This window comes from Embiotoca jacksoni, unplaced genomic scaffold (assembly GCF_022577435.1).
Source record: "Embiotoca jacksoni isolate LCO1_2020_lvr unplaced genomic scaffold, fEmbJac1.0.p SCAF_11, whole genome shotgun sequence".
NCBI classification, from domain to species: domain Eukaryota; kingdom Metazoa; phylum Chordata; class Actinopteri; family Embiotocidae; genus Embiotoca; species Embiotoca jacksoni.
Window position 1 is genome coordinate 1,171,612 of NW_027185241.1, and position 17,773 is coordinate 1,189,384.

Here is a 17,773-nt window from a genome sequence, read left to right on the forward strand (position 1 = left end):
GCCTTCTTCTTCTTCCAGTGTTGAATTTAGGGTGTCGCCCGGTTGAATGTCGCCTCCATCTGGTCGGAATGTGTACTGTTCAAGAAACTTGTAAAATACAAAATACCTCAGAGCACCAAGGGCATTTTTTTTATCCACTCTCTCGTGACAAATGTATAATTCAAAACTGTCCTTGAAACGAGTCATTTTCTTGTGTGTACGAAATTTTAAACAAATCGCAGGAAAAGTACATCTTCAATGAGTGCATTCTTAATTTCATTCAGTGTCTTTGTATAATCCCTGTTGATCCCTGGCTTCAAAATTATGAGTTACATCCGCACCAGAAACCACCTGGACACAAAAAGAACAGAAATAAAGAAAATATATAGCTTACATTTTAAGTCAAGCTATATATGAATACAAAGTAATTACACAAGTATAAAGTAAGTACAAGACAGCTATATAAAGTATTATACAGACTAGTATAACTAAATGTTCTTCATGTGCACTGAAGCAGTATATGTGCAATAAAACAGACTACAGTCCAGTTTGTAAATTTAAATAAATACAAAAAATGTAAATCTTTTTTTTTAATCAAGTTAAACTTTTCAGCATTAGTAAATTGCATTTGCAATGATTTGTGTATACAGTAGATCCATTTTTTTTTTTAAATGGATGAAAAGAAGTTCCAGTATTATTTCATTCTTTTTTTTTTCTGTTATTCCTTTATTTTTCGTCTGTTTCTTACTTTGTATTTACAGCGGATAGCAGTTCTATAAACATGTATTTATGCCAATCTGTGTAAACGGTGTAAAAAAAAATGTGTTGGTCACACAAATAGCGCAGTTTTGTTACAGTTCTGGGGTTTTATGGGGATTCTTTGGTCAAACTGTTTGGGATATTTAATAAACCAGAGCCATCGCTGATATAACTGATGTTGCAAATTTCAACAAAGCCTGAGATGCAGTCTTTCTCTCTTCGGACGAGCTTTCCAAACTGCCCAAGGATCGCTTAGAGAGGCTGACTGGTCGGACTGAATCAGATTTGAGGGTCTGTTCTTGTGTTCTCAAGGGCCTCGGATGAAATGACGAAACCTCTTTCATCAAGCCTTTTCATCTTTTATAAAAAAAAAAAAAAGAACAAAGATGCAGGTCACAGGCCAATACTCAATTACAGAAATGGTTCAATATGGAGATTACAGAATAGACAGACCACCACTTGCTATTCAAGAGATCAGAGTGCACGGTTGTGAAACGCTAAAGACAAACTAGTATGGATGTACTCTATATACAATAGCCTGAGAGCTACATAAACAAATGGATAACCGCGAGTAGGAGAATGAATCCGAAGTGTAACATGAGTATAATTAATGTGAATGTGAGCTCAGAGGATCTCCAGGTAGATTGCTGTCTCTGCGTCACCCGCAGCGGCACCCTGCACCTCTCTGGTGCCTCTGACACCCAGACCGGCTGGTCTCTCCATCCCTCCACCTTCTCCACCTCTTCTTCTCTCCCCACCTCTTCTGCCCATTGGACGGACCTGTAAAAGGAGGACAGATGTAGGATTGCTCATCCTAATTAAACATGCATTAACATTAAACATAGGGCGCATAGGCAATGTTGCCAAGGACGTCCCCTTAACTCAAGAGTTCAAGTGAATGAAATACCTGCTTTGTATGGACAAAGTGAGGCGTGCAGTTCTGGTAAACGAGCTGGTAGCTGCCGTTGGTGTAAATATGAGTCACTTCTGTGCAGTTGATGTAGAGGGGCATCCTGTCCTTATATATTCCCGAACCTGCCGGGTACACGGCCGGACATCTGCTCGGGACACATCTGAGAGGAGCAGAGCAGGTACGTGAGCCTCGCAGTGAGATCAAATGAAAAAAAAAAAAGATTAAGTGAACTTTTGAAAGGGCAGATTTGCTTCGCGTACTTTCCAGCTCTCTTTCGGCAGCAGCAGACAAGAAGCGACAAGAGGGACACGAGCAGGCAGATGGCCGCGGCGGGTAAAACCAACCACAGCAGAGGTGCCGTTTCTGCAATGAGAGCAGCAGCAGGGGGTCAGCACATTAATATACTCGTTGCAAATGTGATCTCTCTATTATGGATATTGTTTGATCTGTAAAAGCTGTTTCGCCATATTAAACACTGCGATGACAAAAAAATATAAATCTGCTCTCGTGAAAGGTACAACATAAGGTTTTCTTTTCAGCTTTCTCTTTTTTTTTTTTTTTACACCTGAGCTTGTTCTCTTCTAATTACGTTATTAGCAGCAGCGCCGCATCAGAGTGAATAAACAAGTGGCTGAGCAACAGTTGTTTGAACACACCATCTCCTCCCTGCAGCAGAGTCAGGGAGTCGTTTCCCAGCGCGTTGACAGCGAAGCAGATCACTCGCTGAGGTTTGTCCACGTGGCCCCTCAGAGTAGCCGTCAGCGCGTTGGGCTCCGACGTCACCGACACGTTGTAATCGTGAGGGGGGACGGTCCCGTTGACGCTCCAGGTGACGGCGGCTTTGGGGCTGGAGTCGACCGAGCAGCGACACAGAAGCTCCAGCTCCTCCACGGAACAGGTGGAGGAGAGCCGGAGGATGACTGGCTTATCTGGGGGAACAGAAGGGATGCGCTTTTAGACTTTCTTTAAAATTCTAACTTATTATACTCAATATTTACGTCACATTCTTGACAGTATTGATGTTACGCTCAACTTTTTTTATTTGTGTGATACTGTAGCTCTGTTCCCCCATGTTGTTTTTACATATGTTGCCTGTAATGCTCAAACTAAATAAAAAATAAATGGCTTAGGATGAAAAGTCTCATGTATTGTACTTTACACACGTTTATAATTTTACCCTATATACATATATGTGGCTTGATGTGATAGTAATAATGTGAAAAGTGGGCATGGAGAACAACAGATGAATAATCTGATTTGTAATTGTTTGTGTGCTATCCTATGTTAGTCTTTCCTTACAATAATACTATATATGTATGCCATATTATATTCCTTATATACAATCTCGTATTAATCAACTATTAATCCTCAGGCTATGCGACAGGCTGTTTCTGTAGAGGTCAGCGATACTGCTGAGGTCAGCGATCCTGTTGGGGTCAGCATGCTGCTGTCCATAATAACAAGGCCAAGGTTGATGGTACGACCACTAGTTTCACCTCCCGTCTTTCTTATTTCTTCCGAGTCATAAAACAGGAATAAGTTACTGACCTGAGCAACACGTCCCCACAAGGCAAGACGGCCCACCTCGACCAATCAACAAAGGACACATCACCATACATGACTTTTTGGTTCCTGTACTATAAGAAGACTGGGTCAGGGAGAGTCAGGAGGTCAGACTTCGTGAACTGACACATACTCTGTTGTTGTCAGGGAAGCATAGTCTAGACCCAGAGCTCTGTAACACTGATTATTCTGTTGCTGTTAAATAAACACCTTGAAGCCTGACATCTTCTCCTATTGCCTCATTAAAGAACACGCAGGACTGGGGGCTGACACATATTGGCTTTGTACTAGCAGGAGCCCGAGTCCAACAGGGTCAGCACACTGTGACGTCACTGTTCAGGTGTAGTTCCATTTCTGACCAAACCCAACTAGTCAAGAGGTGAAACAAACTGTAAACTTCTGACCAGAGAGGGCAGGGAACCACTGTAGGCTTGTCTGGTTCTCAGATAGTCCAAATGTGTGCATGCGTATGGAGGCGGGGCTACAAGAGGTAGAATTACATTGCGTGTTTAGCGGTGTGGGCCGGGAATCTCCTCGACCTATCAGGTTCTGAGCCGAGCAGCGGACCCTCATATCCCGGGTCACGTTGTACACCCGGACTGTGTGTGTTCGTTGGTGGAGGTGCACAGTGCGGCCGTGTTGGCTGTAGGACCAGCGGTACTCTGACGCTGGAGGGTCGGCTTTACACGAGCACATCAGCAAGGCGTTGCCCCCCTCCTGCACCGTCAACGACTGGACCTGAACCTTCACATCTTTTGGTGGAACTAAAAGGAGAAAAAAAAAAAAAAAAAAAAAAAAGGTTTCAGTTTAAACTGAGCTAAGAAACACAAAGATACTAGTCCAAACTATGCTCACATGTCACATGCAGATCCTTCAACGTGGCTAATGTTTTGGCTCCTGGGTAGGTGACCTCACACTTGAGCTTGGGCTTCACCTGGTGTGACACAGTAAAGGACAGAGAGGCCAGTAGTGTCCACCTGTGGGGATCTGGGTGGAGTGTCTGAATTTCTCCAGGCTCAGTGCTGTTCAGCTGGGCTGCTCCCCGCTCCCACGTCCACTGCAGGCTGGGAGGTCTGGAGGGGCAGTGATAGCTGACGGAGCAGTTCAGGGTGACCAGCTGCCCTTCTGTGGCTGACAACATGCCGCTGATGACGGGAGCCTCAGGGGAGTCTGGCAGAGAGAGAAATCTCCAACATTACTGTGTGTTATTACCTGTCAGATTAAAGGCAGCGATTCTACAGAAGTACAAAGCAGAATATCTGACAAAGGCCATTATTAGTTTCTTTGTCCTGGGTTTCCATATTGAATGGATCTGCCCATGTGTGATAGTATTTAAAATGGTTTACTTATGGTAAATGCTTCCCTCTTTAGTATTTTTTTTACTTTTTCAAAATCTATATATGATTGTTTCCCAAGTTTTCGTCATAAAATTTAAATCTCTTCTTTTTGGACACTTTTGTTTATTTGTATTAATTGAAAAATGTCTTGCATATCAATCAGTCATGTGTGAGAGATTCTCTACTCTATGATTGTACTGACACCTTTTCTCCTCGGTAATTTTTTTGTCTTAAAGCCCAGAAACAGTAAGATTATCAGGTTGTTAAATATTCAAAAGACAAAACAAACTGTTTTAAAAGAGTAGAAAGAGGCAGGCCACTGTCTTTCACACTCACCAATAGTGTCCAGACCGAAGCTCCTTGGCTTCCCCCAGAGTAAGTCATCACTCGTCTTTAGAGCAATCTCAAAACTCTTCGGGTCATCCCGCCGGACCCTTTCAATCTTCACTGAACAGTCTCCTTCTGCGATTCGGCCAAAGAGGGATGTCCGGCCTTGGAAATCCCTGCTCACTTGGTCTCGGTCCTCGCTGTTAAAAGCGGTGCTCCGGAGAGGAAAAAAATGGCCACCACCTCTGAACCTCAGCCGCACGTCCACCCTCTTCTTCCTGAGAGGATGAGGAGCTAGAGGAGGGAAGGAGCAGGGGACCACCACGCAGGAGCCCACCAGAGCTTGGACCCGGTCGGGGACGGAGGGCACAGGAGAGACAGCCTGGACCCCCGTCCACAAGGCTGCTGTGGTGAGAGAACAGAACTTCATTTAACGAGAGGAATTTGACAGAACTGTACCTTATTCCAGGTTTAGGTTAAAGGAGGGGAAGACAGCAGGTTTAACGGCGTGGTGACACAGCTGTGAAGCATAGTTGTGAGGATCTTTCGTTTAAATAAGAAGCCAAAGACAATTTCAAAGTACCCAGCTAATTAAAAAGTTTCTCCCTTTCAAACAAGACGCTGTAACTGAATAGATTCGTTCAGATCTTAAACACTAAACTTGAATTGACACGAGGTTTTTACTGCAAATGTATATTATGACAGAAAAACTTCGCAACAGATGTATATTTAGAAAAAGGGAAGAAGGTAACTGCACTTTTAGCTGTGGAACAAATCCACTACTTTCCAAGTCTTTTACTTTGAGGACAGTTAAATAATACAAGAGTTAAATAATACAATTAAAATAGAAATATTTTTTTTTGTTTTGTTTTTTTTTTGCAGTATTTATCTTTTTGGTGACATCTTGATGAAAAAAAAAAAAAGTTTTAACAAATAAATAATCCAGTGTGAATTTCTGAAATCCTCCAGTAGAGTATATTCTGCAGAAAATATTCACACACGCACAAAAAAAATGACACTTTTTCCACATCTTTTCCAGTTGTAATTTTTGTGGCACCAGTAGTGTCAGGCACAGAATGTCATTACATGAGAGAGTGGATAATAAATGTCCTTGAAATTCATACAAAAAGCGAAGCAAATGCATTAAAAAATATCTATAAATAATGGATTGAATTACTTACCAAAAATCAGAGGACATGCAAAAAAGCCAGTGTCCGCATGCATGACTGCAACCCTGCTCTGCCAGCACTGACAGGGAAGGATGAGCAGAGCAGCAAAGAGGGGGAAGTTGGGCTGTTTCATTGTGCTGCTGGTACGATGACTTCACTTTGATATTACCTCGCAGACTTCCAAAACCTTTGGAGTCAATGTTCATTCATTTCACCCAGCTGTGTTATCCTCATGGTTCATAGTGTTGTTTTACTTTTAGTAAATGATAGAGTTATAACTTTTAGCTGATTTGAAACATTACATAAGATACAAAAGATGATTGAAATGGTAAAGCTAGGAACTGTTTGCTAGGGAAAGAAAGACCTCAGCAAGTAACTGTGAGACAGCACATGACAACGGGTGAGTCATCCTCATGCTGTTGGCCATTTCCTCAAAGGCTCCAACAACCGAATGTGCTAATTTCTGATTCCCTCTGTCAACACGGACCGGCCAAACCAAGCCTCTGACAAGTGATGTGGAAAAAAAAAGCGGTGGAAAAAAAATACAGCCATGAAACTTTTATATCGAGCTGAATAAAACAGATTCATGATTAACTTTTTAACCTGACACAGATTTGTTGTTGTGCTGTTGACAGAAAATATCCATCAACGTAAGTAGGTTTTTTTTTATGTAAAGAAAAGAAAACAAAGCGTAAAAGTTTAATGCTAAAACTTTAGTATTTAAACAGGCAGTAATGGTTTAGAATGATTTCCTTAATGACAGTTGGGCAAACTATACACAAATTACAAATATATTACTTTTAGTGTTTAATGTATATGCACTGGATGTTCACATGTTGCAAATACTCTAACTGCATATTTGCCATTAACTAAGTTGAACATTTTGTCCATATTGTGCTTTTTTGCATCTCACCGGTACCTGGAGGGAAATAAATAATAAAAACTATTAATTAAAGATGTAAACTGTTTGAAAACTCGACCTCTTTAAAGGTTGTTTAAGTTGCTGCCTTCACATCAAGCATAAACTGCTTTCATGCCGTTACTCATGGCTGCAATGGCAACACTGTGTGAGACTGAAAGCCCAGCAGAATGTACACAGAATATCTATTTAAGATATGTATTCAAATAAGTGTTTGTGCAGAAATACTTCTTGTTTTTAATGTTGTGGTAGTTTTATATATGGCTGCGAGTTGTTATATTTTCAAAGTACTCTTAATACAGAGTTTACGAACCATTCTTTAAGGCTTTAATCCTTTTGAGAAATAAATCAAATCCAAGAAGTGATTCACATGCCACTCATTGCCTATGGAACATCAGGTCGGCTTCCCAAAAGGGTTCAATTAAAGGCTATTGTGGGTATCGGAAAGACTGTAGCAGGACAGAGACTGGTATAGGAGTTGGTGGGAACATGGTCAATTTCACCTGCGTTTTGACTTGTGCTTCAGGGAGCTCAATATAATTGAAGCCCCGCTGAGTTTATTGGAGCTACTTGGAGAACAATCCAACTACCTGAAGGAAGTTCAACCAGATCTTTTCACCCAACCCAGCTCTTCATCGCTGCAAATCTCGTATCTCATTTTATATTCAACTGTCAAAAAGACTGGAGTTAAATTTGAAGTATTATGGAATAAAAACAACCCTGGGTTCGAGCGACTTTTCAAGGACTGCAGGTATCCTGGCCCCCTTCAATATTAGTGCATTCTGTCCTTGTTTTACTGAAATACAATTGTTCTACTTGGGTTTACAGTATGTGTGGCAATAACGTGGGTCCAGAGGGGATTTTGGAGCTGTGGAACTCTCTGGAGCACAATACTACTGTATATCTGGATATCACAGGCGTCAGCAGAGAGAGGAACAGAAAACATTGTCAACTGCCTCAACAAAAAAACACCTCTCTGAAGACACTGACGTCAGATTAAAACACACATCAAGGACTGTTCAGTGTTCTCAGTGTTATAATACCGCCATCTAGGGTGAGTTAATGCTGTAACCAGTAATTTTCTCCTTTCTCTGCAATGTTGGGAATGACATGAGAGAGGTGGAGAAGGAGGAGGCTCAGGGAGCTGGTACAACGACGACCGGGACTCAGGATTATTGAAAACTTTGTGGATGACCTTGTGTTACTTCAGGCCTGCCTGGACTGGGTGGAGGAGATCCGGGCAGACAGAGACCAGATGGAGTCAGTGAAGAATGCAGACGCCCTGTAGTCAGTGATGAAGATGCTCCAGGTGGCAGGATAAAAAGGTGGAGAAAGGAGATAACGCAGGGAGAGCCAAGGAGCTGCAGACAAAGATCGAGGAGTTACTAAGGTCTTCTACAGATCTGATGGGAGGAAGACCACAGGTTATAGCCTATTGTGAAGATTACCTGTCATCTACTAGAAGTACACTAACATTCTGACCTGAACTTGTTAAAGTAGGATTCATATTAACCAATATATTCTGTCTGGGGTCCAAGAGACCCTTTAAGTCTTTCTAACAGCTCCACTTGTTTAATCAACTTGCTTTGCCAATTCAGTTTGTCTAGCAATTACAAAACTAAATCCTCTACACAGACTCTTTGTTTGTCCACTTTACCAAAAACATGAGAATGAATGATTATGTCTCTGTTGAATCTCTTTTGCAAAAGAAAAACCAGCAGTGTCCTGATCTGTTATAACACTGCCACCTAGTGTTAACTTATCTCATCAACACGAAAAACAACAACTTCCACCTGGTTATTTTCCTTTTCATTAACATCAATGAAACTGTTACTGTACAAAATATTTTTTCTGGAGTGATCAGTTCAATTTGGTGTCTGTATGTATTCCATTGTATACAATAGAAATTTGGTTTAATGACATATCTTCAAGTACACACATAATCTGATGGATCTGTTTTGCAAATGCTGGAAACATCATAGTGGTTCTATGAATCATTTACCCTCTGCAATAAAATAAAAAAGATATTTTTCCTGTAACAAAATTATATAATCAAAATATGAGCGCACAGCGTGCTTCATTTGTTCTGAAGTGAGTATATGGCAAAATTGGCCTTTTGTTGAATTGACCAGAGCTCCTGTGTACTCTGTTTAATCATTTAAATTAACCATAATCAATTTCATGAATTCATTAATGAATCAAAAATGCATTCATGTTTAGAAACTGTTTATTTTAAAAGAAACAATTAACCTGTTTTATCTAGTGAATACATGAAAAATACTAGGTGTATCACAGATTTTGAGTTCTACTTTCTAACCCGGTAAAAAAAAGTCCTAATTCATGAGGTCCAAAGGTTTGACAAAGTATCTACAAAGATTCTTTGTCTATATAAAAATAAAAGTTACTAGAGCAGTCGTCTTTTCATTGGTAATGTCTATATTTTAATCATTACCAAGAATATACAGACACATTTCTTAAAATCTAAAAGTTAGTATTGTCTTTTCTCCTGCTTAAAGGAAGTAATGTACCAAACATGTAAACTGTTTCACCTGTAAACTCCAGACTTCTATAAACTTGACTTGACCAACGAAGATGGCTGCAGCTCTGACTTTCCTTCTCATTGGCTGTCTGCTGCAAGGTGAGTTGAAGTTCATGAAACAACTGGTTTAGATAACAATCATTTAAAGTTAATAAAACCATGTTGTTGAATCATAGCATTAACATTTCAGTATCTAAATTGTCGTAACACTAATTACTTTGGAAAACGGCAGTAGAGCATTAAAACTACACTGCAAATGTAACGTACTATTTCCATCTGTTTTTTAAAGATTGGTGTTTTGTGTATCAGGTGTCCTGTGTGATGAGTTTAGGATCACTGTGCCGCAGACTATGGAGGTTACAAGTGACAACATGTTTTTATCTCAATCTCGCATGTTATTACCTTTTGAGTTGCTTCAGTACAAGAACTCTGCTTTCAGAGGATAATATCTGAAGTGGATGATAAACATGGATTTTTCTTTTGTTTTGTCACAGTAAAGCAAGAGGGAACGTAAAATAAGAAGAGGACAGAACTTACATGTCACTGGATCGTAGAAACGTCACAGCGTCTTCAGAGTATGACGTCATCGCCCAGACTCCAAAATGAGCGTCTCTTCCAACTGAAGATGATCTTGATAGTTATCAGAAATTTAACAGAAGACATCTTGCATTGCTGATATTAAAGCGAAACCTCCTCTTTTTGTCAGTCTGCTCTTTCCTGCAATGCCTAAAATATCCACTAAGTGTCTATGAATCTGTTTTCTAGCAGTGTTGGGCACAATACTTGAACAGAAGTGTAATCTACATAATCACTCTTCAGTGAAACCTATAAAACTAAATTTTGGTTTAAAATTAATCAGAAATTGAATAATTTATCTTCATCAGAAATTGAATAATTTATTTTTATATGATGTTTGTGGTGGCAGTAATTTTACTTTTGTCGAGGTGGGACTGGTCCAGTCCTCACTTTAAGGAGTGGAACATCTATCTCTACAGGGGGTTAAATAACAACTTAATATTCATGCTGGGTCATCTTCTTTTAAACAGTCGGCTTCATTCCTCAATGATGTATTGACTTAATTCTTTAAGGACATGAATACTTGTTTTGTCTATGTATCTGTAATTGCAACTCTGTGTTTGATCATACGCTTGTACTTTCTGTGAAAAATAAAGTTAAACAACAAAAATCTAATCTGCAGTGAATCATGCATTTGCATTAGAGCCAAGGTGTTATCCAATTGTGCCCGAAAAACGTCCTCATGCTAGCAGGCTGAATGCGCACGCTGACAATATTGCCAAGTCACTTGCAAATACCACAAATGTATGTATTGTTAACAAAGATTCATGATTAAAACTAAGAAAGCTTACAGTTCAAAACTTATAACACCTGAAAGTAGAATTTAGCTGCAGTTGAATTTAGCTTCTGGGGAAAAAAAGTAGAAATTTCCTTTGATGGCACTTAATCTGTTTGGTCATCTGTTTTGAAAAGATGAAAACCTGACAGCGGTACTATCTGTCATTTATCGTGTGCAGAGATCATGGTGAGAAAAAAAGGCGGTGGTCCATCTTAAAGCCATTTTGGGTAAAAAGTACATTCTCACTCTTTCATTGGCTTTCATGTGTTCCTCTTTTTCAAGTCGATTTTAGAATGCTTCTTTGAAATGTGGCCTCACTTCTGAGGAACCTAACTTTCCTACAGACTGCCAAAATGTAAGTCATTATATTTTCAACATGGCACAACTGAATATCAACATTTAACGGGAGGATAATGCAATTTATTTATGCTTTTTGATTGATTGGGATTTAAATCCATCAAATGTGCTAGAGTTCCAAAACAGTAAGTGAGGTATTTTCTTGTCTACAGTTTTTACACTTTGAAGCCCTTTGTTGGGGAGAATATTGCTACTGAGTACATTAGAAAACTGAAACATATGTAAATGTCAAATAACAGCAAATTAAATGACAAAGAATGCGTGTCAGCACTGCTTTTAGCATTTAACTTCCTGATCTCTGTCTTGTCATGTTTCAAATCTTGTTATATAAAAGAAGTGTGTGCTGTCATTGCTGAAATAATATTGGAGAGCTGAACATTTATTTCTACAGTGAGATTCTATAGCAACATTGGCCTTTTACCAAGTTGTTAACATCATTGGTTACTGACGTACTCTTAAATGTTTTACATTGGTGCTAATTCATTTTGTTGATGCATTCTTATTTTAAAAGATACTCATTTCAAAAGGAATACTCAATCTTTTATTTCCTTAATGTATTAAAAATACCTGATGCATCACGCTGCTGTTGAGATCTGCTTAAACCACTGATACATTTTTTTATTGCGATTCAGTCGAGACTTTTGACAACACTTCAAATGATCTGTCGTGTGAATTTTATCTTTATGAAACTATTATGTTTGCTTATATTAAGTACCAAATATATACAGATCAATTTCTAAAAATGTAACCGTTAGTACTGTCTTTCAACTGCTTGAAGAAAGTAATGCACCAAACATGCAAACTGTTTCAGACTCCTTTAAACTTGACTTGACCAACGAAGATGGCGACATCTCTGACTTTCCTTCTCATTTGCTGTCTGCTGCAGGGTGAGTTGTAGTCCACTGAACACCTGGTTTGGAAAAAAATGATTAGAAGTTAGAATAATATAATGTAGGTAAATTAAGGCATTCAAACTTTAGTATCTTGTCCGTGATAACATCCTTCAAAATGAAAGATGCCGTAATCTTCCACAATCTGTGGCCAGCCTGTAATTTAATACGTATTAATGTTTTTTTGATGTGTAAAAAGGAGAAGTCATGTTAACACTTATAAATGTAGAGAACGTCAGTAGAGCATTAAAACTACACCGTGACTGTAAAGCTATGTTTCCATCTGTTCTTTAAATATCTGTGTTTTGCGTTTCAGGTGTCCTGTGTGATGAGTTTAGGGTCACTCTGCCGCAGACTATAGAGGTTATAAGTGGATCCTGTGTGACCATCCCCTGCTCCTTTAACATACAGAAACATCATGAAAGAAACTTAAATAACCATTGCGAAGCAAAATGGAAAAGTGAATATTGGAGTGACTTTCCCAGCAATTTTGAAAACCTAGCAACAACTAAAGAAGTGACAGGAGACTTGACAAAGAAAGATTGCACCACAACCTTCACCAACATGCGTCCTGATTACAGCAAACGATATTACTTAAAACTGGTGTGTCCAAATGATCTGAAATGGGATTTTAAAGAAACTATTGTGACTATTTTAGTCAAAGGTAGGATTTTATATCTTTTTACAATTAATACAAATTATGTGTGGGGAGTTGCCTCGACCTTGTTTTGAATTTACTGCATTTTACAACTTATGAAAAATCTTATGAGAAATTACCGGTCATTTATTGACTGATCTCTTGCCTTCCTTCCAGATAATCCTCCCTCCCCGACTCTGCAACCCTCCGAACTGACGGTGATGGAGGGAACATCAGTCAGTCTAACTTGCTCTGCTCCGGCTCCATGTTGGCGTCATCCTCCAACTCTGACATGGACCTCCAATCTGGGTCACAGTGAGGAAACACTGCAGGAGGAACAGGACAAAACTAAAGTCAAGATCTCTGTTCTGAACTTCACTGCTTCTCACCTCCATCATGAAAAGAACATCTTCTGCACTGCTGCCTACAAGAAACAAGATGGCAGCACTGATGCACTTGTTAACACAAGTTTAAAAGCTTCCATTTCATGTGAGTTCATTTGATCTTTGCAGACATTTTAAAACTTGGACTGAAACAATCGGTGAATTAATTGATTATTCCTTTGCCAGAAAAAAAGAACTGCTTTTCTACGTGAAAAAAAAGAACTGCTTTTCCAAGTGAATGAAAATACTACATTGATATATACAATACAGAAAATTAAGTTATTTTTTCTTCACCGTACCACTGTCCATCTTTGCATTATGGACTGTTGATCTGACAAAACAGGTTATTAGAAAGAGATGTCAGCTTAGTTCATGGGAAAGAGTCATGGGCTTTACAGTTTCGACTAGGGGTGTCAAACATGTGGACCGCGGGCCGGATCCAGCCCGCCAGGGGGTCCGGCTCGGCCCGCCGGATGACTTTGCTAAGTGTGAAAATTACAGAAAGACATAGATTGCATTTCTTTGAGAATATGGAGGTTTATCAGTACAAACATTTTGTAATTTTTTTAATCGATTTAGTAATTGCGTAAAACAGCGTAAATGCGATGTCTGCTTCCGAGGCAGAAGCGCTCATTGCCACAGGCAGCAGCGCTCGCTGCTCGGGAATCTGCAGAGGAGAGCCCAGGCAGATAAACAGTGGGCTGATGTCTGAGTTTTTGGTCTTTATGTTTCTGGTTTATTGTAGAAAGACCTTAAAATAGGGTTTAACATCCAAAAACCTTCACCAATGATTTAAACATCGAGAAATATTGTGGTTATGTATGCGTTATTATGCTATGAATTTACTGGTCTGGCCCACTTGAGATGAAAGTGGGCAGTATGTCGCCCCTTAACTAAAATGAGTTTGACACCCCTGGCTTAGACTAACTGATTAATAAATGAAATCATTTGACAGATTAATCAAAGCTGCAGCTACAGATTGTATTTGGTCAAAAGCAACCTCTTTGCAAATGTGCATTAGAATCAAAACTTAACTACGAAAAATGGTTTCATCCAAATTGTTATATTACTGATTTCCTTGATGTGTGATCAGCATTTCAATGGTCTTAATGAACCAGGTCATTCTGTCTGACTACTGACAAAATAGAAGATCTAAAAAGTCAAGTCATACATGGCCTTAACGGGTTTAATGATTTATTTACCCCAAAACTCCTGATCTTTAAAATTGCAGTGTTATTAATGAGACTTGCACACCACAAAAGTGTTTCTATCAAAATATTATTTAATGTTGAACCCACAATGGGCTGTTTGCAGCTTTAAACAATGCAAATAAATAATTGTTAACTTTTTCAGATTCACCTAAAGACACCACAGTGTCAGTCAGTCCATCTGGTCCAGTACCAGAGAACACAAATGTGGCTCTGACATGCAGTAGTAATGCCAACCCAGCAGTAAGGAGCTACACCTGGTACACAGCTGACAGACACCAGGAGACTTACATCGGGAACGGACACGTTTTAAACATTGAAGCATCTAAAGTCAACAGTCCTTTTTTCTGCAAGGCTGAAAATGATGTTGGAGTTGGACGCTCAAACCTCAGTCAAATAGATGTTCAGTGTATGTATTCAATTTCATACTTCATCTGTTTCACATAGCCTGAGTGAAAGCTAACCTTAAGAATACAAATCATTAGAGCCCAGATTTCCATGCTGGACTTTTAGAATAACACAACAAAACAATGCTTTTATTTCAGATGACCTATCAAAAAAGAAATTCTGCATTTTCAGTGTGTAATTATTACAAGATACAGATAATATGACCTCTGACAGACAATGCAACATCCAATACATACCAGTAGTTTTCATATTTCGTTACTTGTATTTCAGATTCACCTAAAGACACCACAGTGTCAGTCAGTCCATCTGGTCCAGTACCAGAGAACACAAATGTGACTCTGACATGCAGTAGTAATGCCAACCCAGCAGTAAGGAGCTACACCTGGTACACAGCTGACAGACACCAGGAGACTTATATCGGGAACGGACACGTTTTAAACATTGAAGCATCTAAAGTCAACAGTCCTTTTTTCTGCAAGGTTGAAAATGATGTTGGAGTTGGACGCTCCAATCTCAGTTACATAGATATTCTAGGTATGTATCACGTTTCTAAAAGTTTATGTTCATTAAAGTATTATTCGGCCCATTTTCGTGATGAGATTTACTAGTTCTGTGTTTCAGATAATCATTATTGACCCACTGAAAGCCGACATTTTTAGTATAAACCTAAATTGAACAGGAATATCATGAGTACGTTGTTATTTCTTATCTTCTATCGCAGGTTTTGAACAACATTTTGGACATTACAAAGGAGTCCTAATTCTTTGGGCCATTGCTGGTTTTTCTCTCAGTGTCAATGTCATGTTGATAATCTACACGGCATTTCTTTGGTATGTTATTACCTTTTGAGTTGCTTCAGTACAAGAACTCTGCTTTTAGAGGATAATATCTGAAGTGGATGATAAACATGGCTTTTTCTTTTGTTTTGTCACAGTAAAGCAAGAGGGAACGTGAGACCCAAAGAAGAGGACAGAACTTACATGTCACTGGATCGTAGAAACGTCACAGCGTCTTCAGAGTATGACGTCATCGCCCAGACTCCAAAATGAGCGTCTCTTCCAACTGAAGATGATCTTGATAGTTATCAGAAATTTAACAGAAGACATCTTGTATTGCTGATATTAAAAGGAAACCTCCTCTTTTTGTCAGTCTGCTCTTTCCTGCAATGCCTAAAATATCCACAGAGTGTCTATGAATCTGTTTTCTAGCAGTGTTGGGCACAATACTTGAACAGAAGTGTAATTTAAATAATCACTCTTCAGTGAAACCTATAAAACTAAATTTTGGTTTAAAATTAATCAGAAATTGAATAATTTATTTTTATATGATGTTTGTGGTGGCAGTAATTTTACTTTTGTCGAGGTGGGACTGATCCAGTCCTCACTTTAAGGAGTGGAACATCTATCTCTACAGTGGGTTAAATAACAACTTAATATTCATGCTGGGTCGTCTTCTTTTAAACAGTCGGCTTCATTCCTCAATGATGTATTGACTTAATTCTTTAAGGACATGAATACTTGTTTTGTCTATGTATCTGTCATTGCAATTCTGTGTTTGATCATACGCTTGTACTTTCTGTGAAAAATAAAGTTAAACAACAAAAATCTAATCTGCAGTGAATCGTGCATTTGCATTAGAGCCAAGGTGTTATCCAATTGTGCCCGAAAAACGTCCTCATGCTTGCAGGCTGAATGCTCAAGCTGACAATATTGACAAGTCACTTGCAAATACCACAAATGTATGTATTGTTAACAAAGATTCATGATTTAAACTAAGAAAGCTTACAGTTCAAAACTAAGAACACCTGAAAGTAGAATTTAGCTGCAGTTGAATTTAGCTTCTGGAAAAAAAAAAAAGTAGAAATTTCCTTTGATGGCACTTAATCTGTTTGGTCATCTGTTTTGAAAAGATGAAAACCTGACAGCGGTACTATCTGTCATTTAACGTGTGCAGAGATCATGGTGAGAAAAAAAGGCGGTGGTCCAGCTTACAGCCATTTTGGGTAAAAAGTACATTCTCACGCTTTCATTGGCTTTCATGTGTTCCTCTTTTTCAAGTCGATTTTAGAATGCTTCTTTGAAATGTGGCCTCACTTCTGAGGAACCTGACTTTCCTACAGACTGCCAAAATGTAAGTCATTATATTTTCAACATGGCACAGCTGAATATCAACATTTAACGGGAGGATAATGCAATTTATTTATGCTTTTTGATTTATTGGGATCTAAATCCATCAAATGTGCTAGAGTTCCATAACAGTAAGTGAGGTATTTTCTTGTCTACAGTTTTTACACTTTGAAGCCCTTTTTTGGGGAGAATATTGCTACTGAGTACATTAGAAAACTGAAACATATGTAAATGTCAAATAACAGCAAATTAAATGACAAAGAATGCATGTCAGCACTGCTTTTAGCATTTAACTTCCTGATCTCTGTCTTGTCATGTTTCAAATCTTGTTATATAAAAGAAGTGTGTGCTGTCATTGCTGAAATAATATTGGAGAGCTGAACATTTATTTCTACAGTGAGATCCTATGGCAACATTGGCCTTTTACCAAGTTGTTAACATCATTGGTTACTGACGTACTTTTTTTTTTTTTTTTTTCATTGTTGCTAATTCATTTTGTTGATGCATTCTTATTTTAAAAGATACTCATTTCAAAAGGAATACTCAATCTTTTATTTCCTTAATGCATTAAAAATACCTGCTGCATCACGCTGCTGTTGAGATCTGCTTAAACCACTGATACATTTTTTTATTGCGATTCAGTCGAGACTTTTGACAACACTTCAAATGATCTGTCGTGTGAATTTTATCTTTATGAAACTGTTATGTTTGCTTATATTAAGTACCAAATATATACAGATCAATTTCTTAAAATGTAACAGTTAGTATTATCTTTCAACTGCTTGAAGAAAGTAATGCACCAAACATGTAAACTGTTTCAGACTCCTTTAAACTTGACTTGACCAACGAAGATGGCGACATCTCTGACTTTCCTTCTCGTTTGCTGTCTGCTGCAGGGTGAGTTG

At 38.8% G+C, this 17,773-nt stretch overlaps 2 protein-coding genes across 2 annotated transcripts; one reads left to right on the forward strand and one right to left on the reverse strand.

The window, feature by feature from the left end:
* Positions 1-527: 527 nt before the first annotated feature.
* On the reverse strand, positions 528-6,105 carry LOC138193371 (sialic acid-binding Ig-like lectin 14). Its single transcript, XM_069141374.1, has 8 exons — positions 6,060-6,105; positions 4,888-5,283; positions 4,070-4,384; positions 3,715-3,978; positions 2,308-2,580; positions 1,912-2,014; positions 1,646-1,811; positions 528-1,518 (listed from the first exon to the last, which is right to left on the reverse strand). The coding sequence occupies exons 1-8, from the start codon at positions 6,100-6,102 to the stop codon at positions 1,363-1,365; spliced, it is 1,716 nt and encodes a 571-aa protein (XP_068997475.1). The 5' UTR covers positions 6,103-6,105; the 3' UTR covers positions 528-1,362.
* A 3,453-nt stretch (positions 6,106-9,558) lies between these two features.
* Positions 9,559-15,377, forward strand: LOC138216005 (B-cell receptor CD22-like). The gene is made up of 7 exons (XM_069178566.1): positions 9,559-9,604; positions 9,815-9,868; positions 12,423-12,770; positions 12,921-13,232; positions 14,480-14,743; positions 15,013-15,276; positions 15,364-15,377. Exons 1-7 carry the CDS (start codon positions 9,559-9,561, stop codon positions 15,375-15,377), a joined length of 1,302 nt encoding a protein of 433 aa, XP_069034667.1.
* Positions 15,378-17,773: the final 2,396 nt, after the last annotated feature.